General features: G+C 52.8%; 2 protein-coding genes across 9 annotated transcripts in view; one reads left to right on the top strand and one right to left on the bottom strand.

Annotated features, from left to right (window-relative positions):
* Positions 1 to 12461, top strand: part of WDR20 (WD repeat domain 20) — an 88589-nt gene extending 76128 nt beyond the window's left edge. For 5 of the 6 annotated variants that reach the window (XM_011991606.1, XM_011991601.1, XM_011991600.1 and 2 more), the window contains one exon: positions 11629 to 12461. In XM_011991606.1, coding sequence (XP_011846996.1) covers positions 11629 to 11682 — 54 coding nt within the window. In that variant the 3' untranslated portion in view covers positions 11683 to 12461. Of the gene's footprint in view, positions 1 to 1299; positions 1363 to 11628 lie in introns of those variants that run through there. The other variant, XM_011991604.1, reaches the window with a different exon arrangement.
* Positions 12462 to 17448: 4987 nt separating this feature from the next.
* MOK (MOK protein kinase) overlaps positions 17449 to 20518 on the bottom strand; it is an 81682-nt gene continuing 78612 nt past the window's right edge. For all 3 annotated transcript variants that reach the window (XM_011991596.1, XM_011991597.1, XM_011991595.1), the window contains 3 exons: positions 20392 to 20506; positions 18083 to 18283; positions 17449 to 17992 (listed from right to left, as the gene is read on the bottom strand). In XM_011991596.1, coding sequence (XP_011846986.1) covers positions 17912 to 17992; positions 18083 to 18283; positions 20392 to 20506 — 397 coding nt within the window. In that variant the 3' untranslated portion in view covers positions 17449 to 17911. The remainder of the gene's footprint in view (positions 17993 to 18082; positions 18284 to 20391; positions 20507 to 20518) is intronic.

Genomic DNA, 20518 nt, shown 5'->3' with positions numbered 1-20518 from the left:
GCACACCTTTGTCATGAAATCTAGAGAGAACGATCCCTTACACCGGTTTGCCTGGTGAATGTGGCTCCGCAAAGCCAAGACCTGGTGGCTTTTCTTTCTCCGCAGTGTAAAGACCCTGGTAGCTGCAGCAGCCGCTCCCTGTGCTCTTAACGCAGCCCTCCCAGGAAAGCCGGCCCAGGTCCCCAGGCCTGCTTCCCATCAGCAAACATGTCACGGTGGAGCCACCCGCCCTGTGCCCATCGTGGGCCTTAACGCAGTGGTTTCTCTTCAGTGTGATGGCACGGCAGCATGCTGCCACCTGGGAACCACAGCGGCCTTCAGGTGCATCTCGCCTGTCTGTGCCTTTCACATCCCTGAGCACTACTTCTAGGAATGTTCGCATCCTCTTTACCTGTGGAATACAGGCCTTTGTTCCTAGAGGTGAACTGATCTAAGGTAGCCATGACAGCCATCCTTGTGGACAGCATCCGCTTTGGAGGCCAAATTGGGTCATGTGGAGAGATTAGTAATGAACCCTCCATGTGCAATTTTATGCACCTACATAGTTGTAAACATTCAGTTTCAAATGCTTCTGAGGCATTGAGTATGCAGTTTCAAAATTCAGGACTTAGTATTTGGCCTAAATAGAGAGGGGCTGATCCCAGGTAAGTAGCATTTATGGTGACATTATGGCGACCTTGCGGTTCTGAAGGTGTGTCCCACGGACAGGGAAGCCATGGGGGTGTGGCCCGAGTAACCAGCGTGACCGACTGGGTACTCTCTGATTTCTCCCCGCTCTCTGTCATTCTCAGTCGCAGTGGCTGGGATGAAAGAGGGATTACAGGGGTGTACTGACTGACAGGTGACTTAGGAGTCATTTGCTGATAGGAACCAGGGGTGGGAGAGGCAAGAGGACGAGGTTGTGTTTCCTTTGAAAACAGCTCTGAAGGGTGCTACCTAGTATGGAGGCCTGTGTGTGTCTTCCCCTCCCACCTCCGGTTTTAAACACTGTGATATTGTCAGTTTGGGATTGGGGGCTTGATCACAATCTTTTTCTTCCAGTTTTTGCCAAGGAGTGTACTGTCCTTAATGTCTGTCTGGTACCTTGTCTGGGGCCCCTTTATTGTGTCTCCGTGCCCTCCCCAAGGCCCCTCTTGCTGGGTTCAGAGCCCAGTGGACAGCACTGTGCCAGCCTAGGGAGGGGCTGCCTTTGACTGCATGGCCCGACCCCTGGCTCAGCCCAGGCTGGCCCAGGCCCTGCAGGGTGACACCACTCTGCGTCCACTCTGCCCCTCTGACTGCTGCCCCTTTCTTTGACAGCCGGCAGAGCACTTCTGCAGGCAGGAGGACAGGATGCAAGGTGTTCTCCAAGACCAGAACTAAAGGTGCCCGACAGCTTGAGAAGAGGGCCCTGGAGAGAGGGCGGGGAGGCGCCCTCCTCCTCGGCTGTGCTGCTGAGTAACGGCTCCCGCAGACCTGGGGAGGGCCGGGGAGGGGCGGCAGCGGTGGTTCCTGATACCAGGTGTGGAAGGTACAACACGCGCTGCTAACCCTAAGAGAAATTTGGGGAAAATATTTGTGTTTTTCTCACCAAACTTTGAGCTTCCTCATTGAAATTTTTCAGTTTTTCAGCCTAAACATTATTATGAGCAAGAATATCTTTTCTAACCTAATCTCTGGAATAAAACACAGCATTTGGCAAGAAGAGGCTGTTAACTACTCAGTCGGCATCACTGTTCCAGCGTGTACCAAGCCACAGAGATGAAAAGCTCAGATGAAAGTCAGGTGCATGCTGCCTGGCTGGAGAATCCCGCTCCCACCCGGCACGGGGGTGAGCTGGGCCCTGGGCGGTGTCAGACGCCTTCTGAAGGGGCCAGGCCAGGGCCAGGGGAGCCTCTACTTACCCTACTTGGGTTGGCCTTTTTCACCGGAATTCAAGAAGCCAGGTTTGTGCCGTTACTGTGATGGGGCAGGCTTCCAAACACCACCGGCAGCCCTGGAGCCTTTCTCTGAGGCGTTTTTCTTCTTCAGAAGGGGAAATAAAATTCCCCCAGAGGCCTGGAGAAGGGAGCCTTTGGAAAAGCTTGCCTTCTTTTAAAAGCAAATTCATGTGCAGGAGTAGATGCTTTACAAATAACCAATAACCTCGGGGTTGAAATTTGCTTAAATCATGGTAAAGGATCTCATTTCTCTTTTGTGCTGATTGAACCTTCTAGCAATTTGGAAGTGTTCTTCTGTGAACCCTTAACTGGGGACTGAGGGCAAATGCCTTAGAAATGGAGGCGTGGAGAATCAGAAAGGAGCTATCACAATGATTCTTGTCTCACAGGCATTCAGGAATTCTGAGGAAGAATTGCAGTGACAGGACAGGAGTTTTGGCTCTCCACTGGCTGACTTCACCCCCAGGGCCCAGCTGGCACGTGGCCAGGCAGCCGTTTCCCCCATTTCCTCCACTTCCTGGGGTTCATTTTAAATATTAAAGAAATTGTGAAGTATGAAATTAGTGCTGAAGTTGCCTGAGTACAAGGTCCTCATCACCTCTTGCCGGGGAGGGAGACATTTCCTTTCTTTGTTGAGCGAGCTCAAAGTGTGAGGAGGAGAAAGCCTAGGGGGTGCGGGCGGCTGGAGAAGGGATCCACGGAAACCCAAGCGCCACCTCATGCATGTGTGACTGCCCAAGGAAGAACTAGAAGCAGTTCACCTGTGGATTTTCTGGGGAAGGATTCATGGAACACAGCGTCTGGCGTCCAGCTCTGTGGGTGAGGGCATGGCGGGGGATCCGGCGGCCCTGCCCTGCCTCCGGCGCCGGTGGATGGGGGAGGGATTAGCCTCTGACTGTGGGGTTGCACCATGAGGGTCGGTGTGCCCTCGGCTGAGGGTTCGCTCCTTAGCAGTGAAGAACGTCCACGTGCGTGGGTAGGGGTCGGGTGACCTGGAGACGCCGCCTCCGGTCTGGTCTGGGTGACAAAGGTGAAGGTTGATAGTCTGCCGCCCTGGTGGCAACCTGCAGGGCCCCCTTGTCTGGAGCACGCCCTTCGCCACGGGCCGATTGGGACTGTCATGTGTTGCTTTAAGTTAACAAGGTGCACACCACAGTGACCCCAAGTGATGTCCCAGAGGGAGGAGACATGAGTCTGGTGGAAGTGAAGTCTGTGGCTTTATATTGAAAAGCACTCTATTCAGCTGTTACCTTTGAAACTCAGAGCCTAGTTACAGACTGTAAGAACGTGCCCTCCAGAAGAGGGAAACTGCCTCTCTGATGTTGGTTTTTTTATTCATTTCTGCGTCTCTTACCCGAACTTTGTGTCATAAATTACTATCCCTTCATTTGAAAGTGTAAAAGAAGAATTTCCTGCATTTTTATCATTTCTGTATACTTGAGTTTATTAAAGATTGTTATGTTAGGCGACACTGTATAAAATTGTATGGGTATTTTGAGTGAAAATCAAAAGTCAAATTCACATGTATTTCCTTTTTTATATTTTCATCTAATTTCTTGACAACTTGAATAAATTTCATAAAGAGCCTTCCTAACATGAAGTATTGGTAAATTAAATTCTTAACTGTTGCAATAATTAATGAAGCTTTAATATCAGTATTGTTATTTTATAATTTTAAGGAAATCATGTTTCTGTTTCACAGCTTTGTTTTTTAGCTGTTCCCTTGTCACTGTCACAGCTAATGAGACTTAACTACATTTCCTACATACTTGATATTCTGAAGTACTGTGGGACTGTCCTCTGTATATTGACATTAAATAAACGTGTGTGAGTGAACTGTAAATGTAGATAATTTTCAGTAGTCATTTTCACATCTAAGCTTTAAAAATCCCAGTGAACCAAAACAAGAAAAGTTTTTAAACGTTGTAAAATTAAGGGCCTTGTTAATGTTTATAGAACAGCCAGCCACCGGAATTGCTCCCTCTGACTTAAGCTGACTGTGTTTCTCATAGTTGGCAGCATACTCGATGAAATGTTCTGCGTCCCACATCCCGTTTTATGTGGTCCTCCTCTATGCCAACTCCAGTCCGGGAGAAGGGCTGTCGATGGCGTTTCGGCTGAGCTGTGGAGAGGCTTCTGTTTAGTGAGAATGCTGACATTCTCAAGTCTTCCTGGGCCACGAGCTGGCTTTGGTTACATGGACTCACTATCCCGGATGCTGGACATCCGACCTTCTGTCCAGCCACCCGGCTGGCAGCTGGGAGAGCGGAGAAGGTAGCGGCTGGTAAGCTGCTTTTTTTAAATTTTGCTGTAAGTTCTGGGGTACATGTGCTGACCGTGCAGGTTTGCTACATAGGTATACATGTGCCATGGTGGTTTGCTGCACCCATCAACCTGTCATCTAGGTTTTAAGGCCCGCGTGCATGAGGTATTTGTCCTGATGCTCTCCCTGCCCTCGCCCCAGGTGGGCTGCTTGCTGTAGGAGCTCTTTTCCTGGCTAGAAGCTCGGCGTTCTCCTCCTCCTCACCTTGAAGAGTGTTTGCTTGAGGCTTCGTGCCGGCGTGAGGTTGTCCTGCTGTGGCCACCAGGCCCGTCGTCGGTGCAGTTAGCTTCCTACACAGGGCAGTGGGGGACGTTCCATTTGGGATGAGAAGAACTCACGATTTACATTGTCTTACTATGAAAGACTGTCCCTCACTCTTGACAGACGATGTGGCTGATCTGAGCTGCGCCCTGGCACCCGCAGGCCTAGCCCCCCTGCCTGAGCTGTGACAAGTGAGGGCGAGCTGGCCTGAGACACAACCCTTCACCAGGCCCTTATGCTCCCATTTAATTGTCACTTCCCTGCTGTGTCATGAGACATCCAGGTCCCGCTCAGCTGCCTCTCCATGTTGGCAGCCGGCTGAGTCCTGTGCTCTGCCTCTAGCACGTTCATCGGGCGGGAACTCCCAGAAGCTTCCTATGGTGCTGTGTCTGGAGTGCTGGCTCGGCAGAGCCTCCAGCGCTGAACTGTCTGCACTTTTTGTCTTGAGTCTGGGCTGCCAAAGCAGAGGCAACATTCAGACCTACAGCTCTGAAAAGCGGCCTCGTGGGGCCTGCTGCTCGCCGCTCGCCGCCCGCCGCCTGCCGCCCGCCGCAAGAGTGCTCCAGGGCCCTGTTCTCAGCACTGAACAGGGTGTTTTGAGACAGGGTCTCACTCTGTTGCCGAGGCTGGAGTGCGGTAGCATGAACATGGCTCACTGAAGCCTTGACCTCCTGGGCTCAGTGATCCTCCCATCTCAGCCTCTTGAGTAACTGGGACCATAAGCACACACCACTAAACGCAGCTAATTTTTGTATTTTTATTTCCGTAGATGTAGGGTCTTGCCATGTTGCCCCGGCTAGCACCGAGTAGATTTTAAACCCTAAAGACTATTTAAGTTGACAGCAAGTTTTTTTTTTTTTTTTAAGAAAACCATGACATTTTGGTCTTTTAAAAATAACTAGTTTGTACCTTCAAAAAAATAAAAATAGCCAGTTCTCAGCTGGGTGGGATGGCTCACACCTGTAATCCCAGCACTTTGGGAGGCCGAGGCGGGTGGATCACCTGAGCCCAGGAGTTTGAGACCAGCCCAGCCATCATGGCAAAACCCCGTCTGTACTAAAAATACAAAAATTAGCGGGGCCTGGTGGCGTGCGCCTGTAGTCCCAGCTACTTGGGAGGCTGAGGCACCATGAGAATCACTTGAACCCAGGAGGTAGAGCTTGCAGTGAGTTGAGATGGCGCCACTGCACTCCAGCCTGGGCAACAGAGCAAGACTCTGTCTTAAAGAAAAAATAGCCATTTCTCCATGTGTGGCTGCTTGTCAGAATTAATGGATTCTGAGCTCAGGGGTCTCTGGAGATGAACAGACCACCTAGAGGCTCTCAGCTCCCCACCACCCCTTCCAGGGTCAGTGGCCTCCAAAACCAGCCTCCCCTTTTAGGTGGGGGGCAGCATGAGCAAAATCCTCCTTGAAGTTACTCAAGCTAGAAAGGCTTTAGGGAGACTAAGTGGGGTCCCTTTTTCCTGCCCCACACAGCAGAGAGGATTGCAGGGCCAAGTGGGTCCCAGGAGCAGGAGGGCCTCCAGTGACAGCCCGGGCCTGTGCTGGTCTCCGTCAGTGCATGGGATCACGATGAAGGCCTCCTGACTTGCACACATTCTCTCTGATGCTTTTCCACCTTCAGATCACAGCGGAGCCCTTAAATGGTTGTGCCCTTCATTTGCGTGGTCTTTCCCCAGATGTCTGAAGAGCACAATCCTTTTCTCTGGGCGGCTTTTCTCATTAGAGGCCAGGTTGAGTGGCATCTGGGGGAAGTGTGGCCCCTTACTGTGACCTGTCAGTGGACAGGTTAAAGCTGGCAGAGGTACGTGGTCCACTGCCCAGCTACAACTGAGGTCCCAGGCCAGACTGCGCGGCAAGTCTGGGGCAGAGATGGGTCCCGGCATCCCTGGGCTGTGCCAAGGGTCCCCGGCTCTGTGGCTCACGTGCCGCTTGTGTGATCTAAAGACTGGCTTCGCACGCCCTGAATAAACCATGGCTGCTTTCTCCAGGTTTGCTTTGGTTCCTCTCTGTCGTGCTCTGTGTAATGAGAATGGTGGGAGTCTTGCAGGTGAGCAGTTAAGGAGTGTGTTCCGAGCTGGAAGTCCTAGTTCCGAGAGCAGGCTAGCCTGGTCCTAGTTCTCATCGTTCCTGCACCGTCTCTAAAAAGGTATTGCTTTGCAAGTAACATTTAACTCATGCTCTCCCCAGGAGCACCTGCCACAGAGGCCAGCACTGGAGCCTCAGGGGCTACGTGCAGAGCCAAGGCTGGCCTTCTCCTCTGGGAGACGCAGTGGAGGTGACCTCCACAGCACCCCGGCCAGCTGGCACCAAGCTCCCAGATGCTGTGGCTGTGTAGAAGCAGATTCTGTCTCGTGGCACTTTGTCCACAATCTCAGGAGAGAAGTGCTAGTCTGCCTGCCTGCCTGCAATAAAACGGGTCCCAGGGCCTGTCTGCGTGTCACTTTTGTTTGGGTTGGAAAGGGTGACCTTGGGAGTTGAATGACCAGAGAGGGTTTTGAACAGTCCCAGGTGGATGAGGGATGAGCTGGCGCCCAGCCCACACACTCATCCACATCCCACATTTGTCTCCTTGAGGTTCTGTCTTCTCTGACATTCACAGGCCCGGGGTCGTGGGCATCGGAAGGGGAAGCTCTCCCGGAACCCAGAGCCAGGAGACTGTCCTGGGCCTGACAGAGCTTCAGGACATGTCCTTCCTCTGATGTGGCCTGTGGCCCTCACAGTCCTGTCTTGCTGTCAGAATCTGCAGTCTGAGCAGCACCTGCAGGGGCAGGAACGTGGCCCTGCTGCTTTATTGTAAATTGTTTTGAACCAAAATATTTTTCCTATATATTCTGGTGCGACAAGGGATAATTCTCTTAACTTCGTGTTATAAATTAGAATCAAACCCAAACGAAGAGCTGGAGTATTTTCTATCACTTAATTTTGAACTGAAATCTCTACAGGAATGAAACAGTGACTGTGGAGAGCCGAGCAGCTGACTAAGTATTAGAGCCAAGGCTTGCCCCGTTCCTCTCACAGCGTGGGGGCTGATGGGACGCCGTGCAGATTCTCCCTGGGGAACTCCTTTGCCTGATGGCAACTGGTAAAGCCTGGAGCTGCCAGCTGTCCTGCTTCCAGTGCACAGACCGACCAGCGGCTCCTGCACGCTGCTGAGGACAGGTGACGTGTGCGTGGGCTCCCCTTGCCAGGTTCTCCATTGGCCAGGCCGGGCCTTGCCCCTTTTCTCCCATGAAAAGGAAGCAGAGGACAGGGTAAACCACGCTCCCTCCCTGAGGCGCAGGCAGATTGGGGCAGCAGGGTCCCTGCCACTGGGAGTTTGACGTGGATAAACATTTGGGCAGTGGATCCCCCACACCTAACACGCCTCCCACCGTGCTCTCGAGGGAAGCTGCAGCCTGGATCCTCCCACGGGGGCCTAAGTGTCTGCTCTCGCCTTCCTCTTCTGCCACCTGATAATCTTTAGACTCAATCACAGACTGACAGAAACAAGGTGGCTTTTTTCCATTTAATTTCTTCTGAATGGCATTTCTTCCTCTGCTGCCTCCAGTGTTCATCACGGCAAAGCGAGTCCATCTCCAGCAAGTGATGGGTGCAAGATGACGGGTTCATGGACTCGCACAAGTCCTCACCTGCCTGCAGGGTGCCAAGGCCCCTTCTCTGCCACCCGGAGGGCTCACTGTGTCGCACCCCCTGCTTCTGGGCATGCCTGGCACTGATGCTAACCCAGGGCCGCAGCAGGCCCAGTGCACTCCAGGGCTTGTGCCTGCAGGCCCGTCTCCTGGGGCTTGCTGGGTTCACTGCTGGAGAACTGGAGGCCGGACCCACTGGGTCTTTGCTTCGCCTTCCTGTTAACTCCTCTTAGAGACCGCCGTTCTCCCCTTTGCTCTGACAGGCGGGCTCCAGGGAGTCCCTGGTCAAGCACCCTGGGGTCCTCTTGGGTTTTTCACCGGTAGCCAACCTGCTTCCCCAGTGCTCCAGCGTAGGGACCCTGAGTGTTGATCCTGGGCACATTCTCCGCACGGCGATCCATTCTAAAACAATTGTTAACCAGGGTTGACATGAAAAGGGCTAAGGCCTGCTAATGGGAACCCCCAGTTCCCTGTTATGCCAGTATGGACTACAGAAGGCGAGCGGAGGGCGGTTGATTCAAGATGTCTCTGGAAGGTGGGCCCAGTGGAGACTGGGACAGTGGAGGGCATGAGGGTGGTTCTAGTTGGCTCCCAGCTGCCACCACAGCTGGCATCAAGGCGTTAGCCAGCAGAAACTGGAGAATGAGTGTAGTGTACATTTGTTTTGTGCTAATGGGAGAATAGGAAGCTACCTGCAACCCTCAGGTTGGGTCACTTTCTAGGGGCAGGGCTTTGTAGGGACCAGTGGGTGGAAGCAGCGTGTCCCTTGACATCAGGCTCTGGCAGCCTGGTGGCGGCACCACCTCTGCGTCTCAGCACCCGCCCGCCCTTGGGAGTGATGGAAAGCGGCCTCCCGCTCAGTGAGAGGACGTCTAAGGGCGGGTGCTGTCCCTCCTGACCGTCACGAGCCACCTGCAGCCACTGAGTATGTAAACCGGGGCCAGTCCAACCTGAAATGTGCCGTAATGTGTCAACCACACAGCACACCTCTTAGGCTTCTTACCAAAAAAGTCATTAATAAGTTTTGTATTGCTGAATATGTTATGAAACATCCTGAGTTAAAGAAAATATTAAAATTGGCCAGGCGCGGTGGCTCACGCCTGTAATCCCAGCACTTTGGGAGGCCGAGGCAGGCGGATCACGAGGTCAGGAGATCGAGACCATCCTGGCTAACACGGTGAAACCCCGTCTCTACTAAAAATACAAAAAATTAGCCGGGCATGGTGGCAGGCGCCTGTAGTCCCAGCTACTTGGGAGGCTGAGGCAGGAGAATTGCTTGAACCCAGGAGGTGGGGCTTGCAGCGAGCCAAGATCGTGCCATTGCACTCTAGCCTGGGCGACAGGGCGAGACTCCCCCCAAAAAGAGAAAATATTAAAATTAATGTCACTTGTTTTTATTTTCATTTTTTGAGACAAGTCTTGCTCTGTGCTCCAGGCTGGAGTGCAGTGGATCGTAGCTCATTGCAACCTGCATCTCCTGGGCTCAAGCCATCTCCTGCCTCAGCCTCCTGAGTAGCTGGGATGATAGGCGTGCACCACCACACCCGGCTAATTTTTGTATTTTTAGTAGAATACAAAAATTACACCATGTTAGTAGACTACACCATTTTAGTAGAATACAAAAAATACACCATGTTAGCCAGGCTGGTCTCAAATTCCTGGGCTTCAGTGAACCCCCCACCTTAGCCTCCCACAGGGCTGGCTGTCACTTGTTTTTAAGTCGTGAAATGTGCTCCTGGGAAGCTAAACTTAACACAGGATTGGTTCACAGGACACCACCTTCCTGTGGGTAGGGCTGCCTCATACCTGGAGCAGCACTTGCCTCCACCTGGCGCTCTGTGAAAGGGGAGGGAGGCTCTGTGGCTGCCAGATGAGGTGGCCCCTCTCCGTCTGTCCCCAGGCTGGATCACCACCACTTTCTCCCTTGCCAGGAGTAGATGACTTTTCTGTGGCTGGGGGGAAGGGAGGTGCCTCTTGGTTCAGGAGATTGTCACCTCCTGGACACCACGTAGCTTGAGGAAAGCACTTTCTTAGGGTGCGCGCGGTGATGAAGGCAGAGCGTCCTGTGTTACAGGCTTCCTTCCTCCAGACTGTCCGTGGCAGAAGTGCGGTCAGCCACCCGCTGCCCAGCTGACCTCCACAGCCTTGATGGGTTTGAGCCAGAAGTATGGGGCATTTGCGGGGTCCTCCACAAGTACAAACAGGGTTCTGTCCCTTTTCAGGGGTCCCAGAGGAAAAGCGCTCCTGTAGCCTCTGAGCAGGGCAGCTGCCACGTTCCGTTTGCTCCTGAGCTTGTCTAGGTGAACAGATTTCAGGTGAAGGGAAGAAACCGGATGAAATGACCAGCGGGACAGCCTGCTTCCCGGCTTCCTGCAGCAGCGTGTGGGCGAGGCTGAATGGCAGTTTCAGATTGTCACCCTCGTGTGTCCACACAAGTCCAGTGTGTGAGAAGGTAGCAATGTTTGCTTGAGTTAAAGGCTTGTCATTTGTAAGCAGTACTCATCAGCCAAAGCCTTCTTCCATGACAGCTTAGGCTGAGTTGCATTCCCAGAGCTGAAAATGTGCACCTTTGGGGCTGCACTGTCGCCATCTTAATGTTCTTCTTCATAAACGAACGCCATGCCTTGATGTAATTTAACTGCCGCCCAATAGTAAATGCAAAGAAATGGAAGTACTCTTTGCTGTGTGGGAAGTTAAACCCTCTTAGGTTTACCTAAGCTCACGCCTGTCTTGCTAAATCTGGGTGAGATTTCCCCTCCCCAGTGAGCCTCTCAGCAGGAGTTGCCCTGAAGAGCCAGAAGCACCCCCCCCCAATTCTTCCAGCTGGCCCTGGTGGGTTGGCCCCCACATCCGTTCTCCACACCCAGCCGCAGCCTCACGACAAGACTCCTTTGTTCTGGGGCTCCCCCCACCTCGGCCTGGGCCCTCCTGCCTCTACCTGTGGGGCCTACACATGTGGACAGCTGCAGCCAGAGGGTGCCATGGTCGCACCACCCAGCAAAGCAAGAACCCCCCCAGCAGAGAATGCCCTTTCAAAGGTGTCCCTGAACTCTATCCTTGAAGGCAACCCCTGGCTCCAAGGGACTGGGTGTGCGGTCCAGAACTGTGGGGCCCTGGGCTCAACCCTGGCTGAAGGCGCTGAACACCTCCCACGAGGCACCTGTACCTTTGGGTCAGTGAAACTCCGAAGAACCTGTCCTCAGGTGCCGAGAAACCACTGTCTCCCCCAGGGGCAAGGCCAGCCCTGCCTGCCCTTCTCTTGGACAGTGTTGAGACCACAATATTGCACCCAGCAGGGTTCCAATTCTCTAGGAATTGAACGCAGTGATATGGATAGGAATTAAATAGATGAAGTGGAGGGTTTGCTCCCACACTGGCTTCCACACCAACAGCACCAGTTTTGACCACATGGAGCTGCTGGCAGAGGGCAAGCATGGTGGCTGTCGCCCGTCCGGTGTTTTGCTGGATTAATGTAGACTGCTTTGTTTGCAGGGCTCATTGTCATCCCCAAGCCAGGCCAGTTCTCCAGGTGGAACTGTAGTGTAGCGACCCCACTGCTGCGCGCACAGCCTCCCGGGACTTGGACTCGAGGGAGTGACGAGGAGGAGCCCCAGCTGCGCCTGAGCCGTGCCAGCCGGCAGACCTCAGGCGGTGGACGTCGACGAGGGCCGTGTGGACGGCGACCGGCTCCCTCTGCAGCATCGTGCTCCCACTGCTCACCCAAAGAAATTGTTTCCATTTTAAATCGGTCTTTTGGGGCTGCAGTAAAAAATAAGAAATTGAGTTTTCTTACTTTTTACTCTAAAATTCAATGTAATTAAATCTCATATATATATAATATATACATATATACATAGTGTAAAATAGAATGTTTCTTGGACAAGAAATCCCCTGAAATTCAACTGTTATAAATAGTGCTTTCCTGTTTTTGCACTGATTTTTCTATACCTTAGGTGGTCAGAAGACAACCTTGAATGCACTCATACAGAAAATTGTTACTTTCTGACTTAATGTAATTCAGGAAGGCAGATGCTGCAATCACAGATCTAAAAAAATTGTTTGCACTTAAAAATAGTTGAATGCTGGTGGAGTTACTTTGCAGATGGGTACAAAGGACTCACGGCCCTCTGAGGTGCGGTGTGAAGATGCCCTTTTTACCTGTCGATGTTTAATACTGTTATTTTCCAATGCAATCAACTCTGTATTATATGTATAAATAATGTAATTCTGCAATTGGGGAAAATAGTTACTTCACTAGTAATTTTCATCATTTAAGAGTGATATTTCTAATTCACAAAAAATTAATATTAAAACTATCTTGAATACACCGCTTGTTTATCTTCTGTTAAATTGGCTTAGTCTCTCCTGTACATTTTGGTTGAACTGACTGGTATGGAATTGTTTTGTCTTTTTCACCCCATGTTACTAGAAGCCCCGTCAGTCACACTTGCGACGGGATGTTCAAGAACACGGCTCAGGAGGGCGTGGGCTCCGTGGCCGCCTCGCAGCCTCACCTGTCTGTGGCCACTGTGGGCAGCTGCACGTGTGCACAGGGTTTCAGGATCATGTTTCCTTACAGCTTCGAGTCCTTCTTTTGTCGTTGAAAGCCTGTGACCACACATAACAGTTTCTACAGTGAGTATGAACGTGGGACATGAACTAGCTAATCAAACTGTTTACCTGATTTTTTTCTTTTTTTTTTTCTTAGAGACAGAGTCTTACTGTCGCCCAGGCTGGAGTGCAGTGGCGTGATCTCAACTCACTGCAAGCTCTGCCTCCCAGGTTCATGACATTCTCCTGCCTCAGCCTCCTGAGTATCTGGGACTATGGGCGCCTGCCATCACGCCCAGCTAATTTTTTGTATTTTCAGTAGAGACGGGGTTTCACCGTATTATCCAGGATAGTCTTCATCTACTGACCTCATGATCCGCCCGCCTCGGCCTCCCAAAGTGCGGGGATTACAGGTGTGAGCCACCCTGCCCGGCCTTACCTGAGATTTTTCTTACTTGGTTGAACCAGCTCATGAGCATCTATGAGCCTAGGGCATCCCACACCTGCTCAACGAGTTACTAGAATTGCAACAGAATGTGCAGCTACCAAGCAGAAGAATGTTTATTTTTTTAAAAAATCATATACAACTGGATCCTTTGAAAGCTTTATTTTGTGAGACTTTAAACCATGAAGTGTCTGAAACCTATTTCTGTAATTGATCACATTAAATTGGGGGCATGTCTTTAATTTCGGGCTTTTGAGGGGAGGTATGCTACATTTTCACCATTTGTATGAATGCAGCCACAGAAAACTTCACATCATCTGAGCCCTCAGTTTAGTTTTCTTCAGGGGAGAGATTAGTTACGGCTTGAGTTCTCAGCCTGCCCCACTCAGAGGCCCCAGCAGGGCCTCTGGATCACGGGGCCATGAACTATGGTGTGAGTCTTCTAGAAAGAGAAATACAAGACACTAAGACTTGCTGTTCTAAATGAAAGAATCAGAATGGATAAATCAGACACATGCAGAGTGACCTCTGTATTAAAATATTAGCACATTTTAGGTACTTTGGTATTTCTGTCATCTTAAAGTACTGATTGCTAGGTGCTGTCAGTTACACAGGAAGCCAAACCCAGGAGGGTCCAAAACAGCTACAGTGAACCGCGGGTGTATTTGGAAGTCAGAAGGAACTACTTTTGAAAATAAGTCTAAAATTATTTTCTGTTTAAGACAGAATCTCACCTATCATCCAGGCTGGAATGAAGTGGTGCGATCATAGCTCATTGCAGCCCCAACCTCCTGGGTTCAAGTGATCCTCCCACCTCAGCCTCCTGAGTAGCTGGGATCACGCATGTGTGCCACCACACCTGAGTAATTTTTTGGTATTTTGTAGAGATGGGGTCTCCTTATGTTGCCTAGGCTGGTCTCAAACTCCTGGGCTCAAGCGATCCTCCTGCCTCAGCCTCCCAAGATGCTAGGATTATAGGTATGAACCACCGCACCTGGCCAAGTCTAGAATTCTTAATCTGGCAATCTTCCTGGTCATCTCCTTATTCTGTTTCCTGTTTGTGGAAAGTGGCAGGTGGAAATTTAATACCAGGACAATAATTACGTAAAGACTTGAGCAGTTTGGTCAGATGACCCAGCTGTGTCCAAAACTTTTGCTGGCCCCGAGATGGTATCACTCGAGATGGGTAGTCCTAGCTCTGCCTCAGCCCAGTCTGTCACCCTTCGCTGGTTCTGGAGTGCACTTTGCATTTGGCCATCACAGTACTAACGCTGTCAGATATGCCCCAGTTTACTCTAGATGCATCTGTGCCAGGAATAAATCTTTATTTTTATGGCGCTGTTCCTAAGACTGCTCTGTAGCCAAGTCGGCCAAGATGACTTCCAAACTCTGACTGCCTCATAACTGTCCCCACCACTGTCACCACGGACTCAAGCATTCAGCAGGCCCTGGGCAGATGGCAGTGAGGCAGCATCAAGGCTGGTCATGCCCTCACTCAGACGCCCTGGAAAGACGAGCTTCCCTGGGACGATTTGGGTTTTTCTCACTTGCCTTGAACTTCCTTACACTTCCGGCGTTGAAGAATGCACGCTCCTCACGGGATTAGGCCCAGAGAAAGCCAGGAAGAGGTCGGCCACGCCAGGGGTGGGTCTAGCTGGACTCTAGCTGCCTCGTGGCAGGCTGGCTGCACCGCAGTTGTGGGGGCAGCAGAGCAGGAGACAGGAGGTCACGGTCACACTGCTGCTGCCTGTCACATGAAGGCATGCACATCTGAGTGCCAGACGGAGATGGCTGACGGAGATGGCTGCTTACTGCTTCTCCCCGCAAGGCCCGCCCCACCAGTGTGGAGAGTGGCTCCCCTGTGCTTCTGCCTAGTGTCTTCTTTAAGGTCAGGAGGGTGAGGTGGGTGGACGAGGGTAGGCTCGCACAAGAAGGGCGACAGTGCAGCGCAGGTGCTCAGCAGAGGATTGTGGGATGAACGTGTTTGAATGGGGAGGAGGATGGCTGAGGCCTCATCCTTGCCTCCGTTCTGGGTTCTGTGGGGATAATTCAAGCGCTTCAGTTGCATTGCACAGAAGAATGGAAATAATCCGGCCAGCTTTCCAGTTGGGGCGGCAGAGGCGGCAGCAGGGTGAGGTGGCCTCCTATGGGCTGAGCCAGCCTGGCCCCTCTGCCCTCAGCCCTGGCCCCCATCACAGGGCCCAGACAGACACAGGGAACCACACACAGCTAAGGCAGCCTGGGGATCCTGGCGCCTGCTGCCGAGAGCAGGCAGGTGCGAGGCCCAAGTGCAGGGCAGGAAGTCCAAGGGTGGCCGGCAGGATTTCCCTTTTCTCCAAATCTGCAGGAAATCATCACCCTCGGAATCTCCACCTTTGGACTTGGGAAGCCGATGTGGGAACCCTGCTGTGCGCCACAGACCCCCGTCACTCCTCCATGGAGGGGGCCTGTGGAGCTGGGCTCTGGTCCCCTGCTCACCTCCATCCTGGAGGCCCAGCTGCCCTGGGCCCTGGCGTGCCGGGGGCTCTACATTGCTTCAGAGCGTTTATGTCCAAGTCCAACAAAACCAGGAGGGCCTCAAGCGGCGGGCCTTGGGATGGTCCTCCTCTTGCTTTAGGGACTTTCTTGCCTTCAGAGAGCCCCCAGCCGTGCTGCCCCCACCACGAGGAGGGTGACAGAAGTCAGCGCAGCTGATGTCCGGGGCACCAGCATCTGCAGACCACACTTGCTTTCTCAAAAATGCCTGCAGAAGAACTGTCAAGACTTTCCCTTCATATTTTTAGATGTAAAGGGAAGAACACGTTTCCCAAGTACACAAACAATCCGTTTACATGCCCGACACTGAAGCCAGGCCCGGGGACAGGGCACGCCCCTCCTAGCCACCACTCCCCTACCCACAGGTCCCTCTCTTGTGACCTGTGCGCCCCACCCCCACCCCTACCTCCCCAGCCTTCAGTCCCCCAGCCCTCCCTGCTGCTGGGCTCTGCCCACATCCCTGGTGTCCGACTCCCCTGGGACTCCCAGGCCCTCTGTGGAGGCAGAACGGTGCCACCCACCCTGCTCAGACACCTCCCCTACAGCAAGGGCAGCCCTGAAGGCTGCACCAGGGTCTCAAATGGGTTTAAAAGGAGCCCAGGGAGAGGCCTGCTCTGAACATTATGGCAAGCCTCACTTCCGGGCTGTAATCTGCCCTTCTTCTTGGGCTCCTTTGACCCCCATGTGGCACAGACCGGGCACCTGTACCTATGGACTCGCTGCCCCACGCTCCCAGCCCTTTCCTCCTCCTCCAGCCTGCCCTCCCTCCGTATGGCCCAGAGTCCACTGTCGTGTCAGATGGCCTGGGGCTGGGGCCAGAGCCACTGGACAGCACATGAAGGGTGGGTGTCACAGATTTGTCTCAACACAGGAACAAGGAGGCCTAAACACTAGCCCGGGAAATTTAGCTTTTTTCAAAAATATCTCATAAGTTTGGGAAGATGACAAAAAAAAGGAGGACCCAATTACTAAGTTACTTTCCAAGATAAACGAGGACTTACTAGGACTTTTCTTGTGCCCAGCAGCCCGGCCAGTGCCAGTTTCTTTGCAATGTTCCCATCCCATCCCCACGGGGAAGCAGGTTTCTTTTTCTAGGACACAAGGTACCCAACTTATTGTTGGCACTCGGCAAATAGCTCAAAGCACCCACTGGCAGGCCTGGGGCAGGGCTCCATACTCCCCAGAGACAGGTGGGCACCAGGAGCTAAAATGACAACGTGGTCACCTTGAAGCCTGTGCTCAGAAGAGACCCTGCAGGCCTGCCCTGTGCCCCGTACCACCTTGCCAGGCTGGTCACTGAGGAGCACACAGGGCTCCAAGGACATGCCTGTGTATGCTCCTTCCTGAGTGGTTCTTCAAATGAAAATTAAGCCACACCAGGCCGGGCGCAGTGGCTCATGCCTGTAATCCCAGCACTTTGGGAGGCTGAGGCAGGAGGATCACCTGAAGTCAGGAGTTTGAGACCAGTCTGACCAACATGGAGAAACCCCATCTCTAGTAAAAATACAAAAAATCAGCCGGGCGTGGTGACGCATGCATGTAATCCCAGCTACTCTGGAGGCTGAGGCAGGAGAATCCCTTGAACCCGGGAGGTGGAGGTTGCAGTGAGCCAAGATCGCACCACTGCACTCCAACCTGGGGAACCAGCGAAACTCCGCCTCAAAAAAAAAAAAATTAAGCCACATCAAAGCCTTCCTAACAAAATCAATTCCCCTCATGTGCCCACAAAAGCTAAAATAAAGGAATGGCTGGTAAGGACACATGTTGGACTCGGAGAATACTAAAATGCAATACTGTAACGACAGCTTATTCTTTAATAAAAGTCGGGGTGTCCAGTAGCGTCACTGGTAAGAGGTGGTGCGCTCCACGACTGACCAGCAGCGCCAGAAAAGCGCTGGGAGGGGACACGCAGGGCCCACCTTCCAACCACGCCCAACTGATCACAGAAATGCCTGCTTGTTTTGATTCATATACAAAGTTACAAAATATTCCCTGCCTCAAATTCTTAATGAAAATGAAAGAAAACCCTAGAATGTGGTTTTACAAATGTATTAGCCCAGAACATCCTGGGCAGCTGCGCGGGCCGCGGGTGCGGTGGGGCGCAGGGCAGCACCCAGAGCCCCAGCCAGCGCGAAACGGACGCAGGTGCGTCCCCAGCCCTCCGTGGCGTCTCAACGGCAGATCGCCCAGGCCTGGCCCGATTGGGCCTGGTGTTGCCTCCGGAAGTCGAGACGACTGTGCTGCTCAGTATCTTCCGCCTTTCCGCACTATGGTGGGCAGGCGACACTGCTGCGGGGCAGGCTTAAGGTCCTTCCGCGGATCTGTCTGTCAAAGAAAAATTACAGACACGAAATTCAGTGGCGGCCTGGGCAGGGCGGGAGAGCACAGCCGCCGGAGAAGCTGGCTCCGTGCTACCTTCTTGGTCGCAGGGATGCACTTCAAGGGTCTCAGCACCGGCGCTCTTCCATTTGTCCCAGATTCAAGCGCGGACTGCAGCGTGGGGCTGGAGTAAGACGACAGTTTGGCCACTCCCGAAAGCTTTAGTTTGGGCAGTTCCATGACGTAGGCCGGTCCTTGTCTCTTGGGATGGTCCTCCTCTTGCTTTAGGGACTGTTTCTTGAAACAGAACAGAGGCCAGTTGGACATAAAATGCTTTCCCCTTTATGGAAATTAGGAAAAATGAAAGAGGCTCTTTTGTACTGCTTTTGGCTAATACAATTTCTTGACCATGAGATGTGACTGGGACACATTCACCAGGTCCCAGACACCCCAAGGGAGTGGCTGCTCACGAGAGTCCCACGGCGGAGGCCAAACCTTCAGGGGGAACCTGAAGCACGCAGACTGCGAGCTGAGGAGTGTGGGTGGCAAAGGGCTGGCGGGCAGTGGTGCCCACGCCTCCGGCCTCCTACTCTAGCTCCAAGGCCTCACACTCTGACCTGCCTGCTGCTTGCTTTTGAGGGGCTTGTAAGCTAAGGATGGTTTTACATTTGGGTTTCTTTGTTTTTTGTTTGTTTGTTTTTTGAGACAGGGTGTTGCTCTGTAGCCCAGACTGGAGTGCAGTGGTGCAATCTTGGCTCACTGTAGCCTCAGCTTCCTAGGCTCAGGCAATCCTCCTGCCTCAGCCTCCCAAGCAGCTGGGACTAAAGGCACGCACCACCACACCCAGCTGATTTTTAAAACAGATGGGGTGGTGGGGGAGTAGTCTTGCCTACGTTGCCCAAGCTGGTCTCAAACTCCTGGCCTAAGTGACCCTACTTTGGCCTCCCTAAGCACTGAGTTTATAGGTGTGAGCCACCACACCCACCCAGTTTTTATATTTTTTAATAATTGAAAAAAAAATGTTTCATGGCATATGAAAATGATGTGAAATTCAAATTCTAGTGTCCCCAGTTCTACTGGAACGCAGCCCCCGATGTGGTTCCTGTGTTGCCTCCAGCTGCTTTCACACTGCAGCAAAGCGGGGAGTGTAACCAGCATCCCACGGCCACGGGGCCTAAAATATTTCCTGTCGGGCCCTTAGAGAAAAGCATGCCGACCTCGGATGTGACTGAGGGTGGGGACTTGGGTGAATGCGGCCTGGAGTGACATCAACGGTTTGAAGCAGACCCTCTGTCCAGGAGGGAGCAGAGGCAGAGCAGGGACAGTAGTGAGGAGGCCATCTGTGGTGACTTAGGCAAGGTGAGGAGGATGTAGGAGGCAAGAAGGCGAAGCCCCTGTGAGATGAAGGAAGGGTCCACGGGGGGCCTGGGCAGTCGGCGGAGTTGCCTGCCCCGGAGGGAAGGCCATGGGAAGCTACAGGGAAAAAGCACATTTGGGGGAAAGATCAGGAGAAGGGGTTTCAGCACATTTGTCTTTTGGACATTCAAGTGGAGCTGTCAAATCAGGGGCCAACGGGACACAGGAGCCTGGCTTTCTGGAGAGCAGTCTGACTGCAGCTCTGGGTTCCCAGCTCCCAAGCGGGCAGGGAGCACTCAGTAAAGGCTGGGAGGAGCGAGTGACGTAGGGACAACCGAACAGATGAATGATGGAAGGGCACACTGTCACACTGTTGGGGTGCCAGCCCAGAACTAGGAGACTGGTGCAATCCTGCCAGCAGGTGCCACAGGGCTGCACCGGGCTAGGATGCCACATGGTAGGTGGGAAGGTGAAGGCACTGAGGAGCAAAGCTGGCATTTCTCAACCCAAAATGTGCACAACCTCCGCTGATGGGACGAAGTGCTCATCTGGGGCTAGAGACAGCGTGGCCTGCCTAGGACTTGAGACCTGTCATCGGCTGGGTCGGTGACTCGGGCCTAGGACTTGAGGCCTGTCACCAGCTGGGTGGGTGACTCGGACCAGCATTGCATCTTCTCGGCGCCTCCCTCCAGGGCCGTTCTGAGGGACGATGTCTCCACAGTGCTTTGGCATAGAACCTAGCACCCGCATGTGGTCATCAGGACAGACACAAAAGTTCATGCAAGGGTCCCCTCTCTGGGCCTGCTCACATGGGATATTCGTCATTAATTCTTAGCTACTGGGGCAGAAAGGGCTTGAGCAAATAGAACTGGGGTCCCTGACATCCCAACATATGCAGCCATCAATTCGCATGCTGTTCAGGCCTCGACTGACAACATGGTCTGCCACAGCCTCCACAGGTGGCGTCCTCCTCAGAGAGACACAGGCCACCTGAGGGCATCCAGTCCCCGCTGAGCTGGGTGGTCTCCAGCTCCGATTTCGCTTAGTACCTGCTTTCTGCCCTCCTTTGAAATCTGGCAGCTGGTACTGAGTGGTTCCGGTGCCACAGGGTGCTCCGGAAAGCAAGCTTTTCTGTGGCTGCCCAGAGCCCGCTTCTCTGTTTTCCTACGGGGAAGG

Source organism: Mandrillus leucophaeus, unplaced genomic scaffold, assembly GCF_000951045.1.
Source record: "Mandrillus leucophaeus isolate KB7577 unplaced genomic scaffold, Mleu.le_1.0 Scaffold4, whole genome shotgun sequence".
In the NCBI taxonomy this organism is placed as follows: domain Eukaryota; kingdom Metazoa; phylum Chordata; class Mammalia; order Primates; family Cercopithecidae; genus Mandrillus; species Mandrillus leucophaeus.
This window is presented reverse-complemented; position numbering and strand designations above follow the sequence as displayed.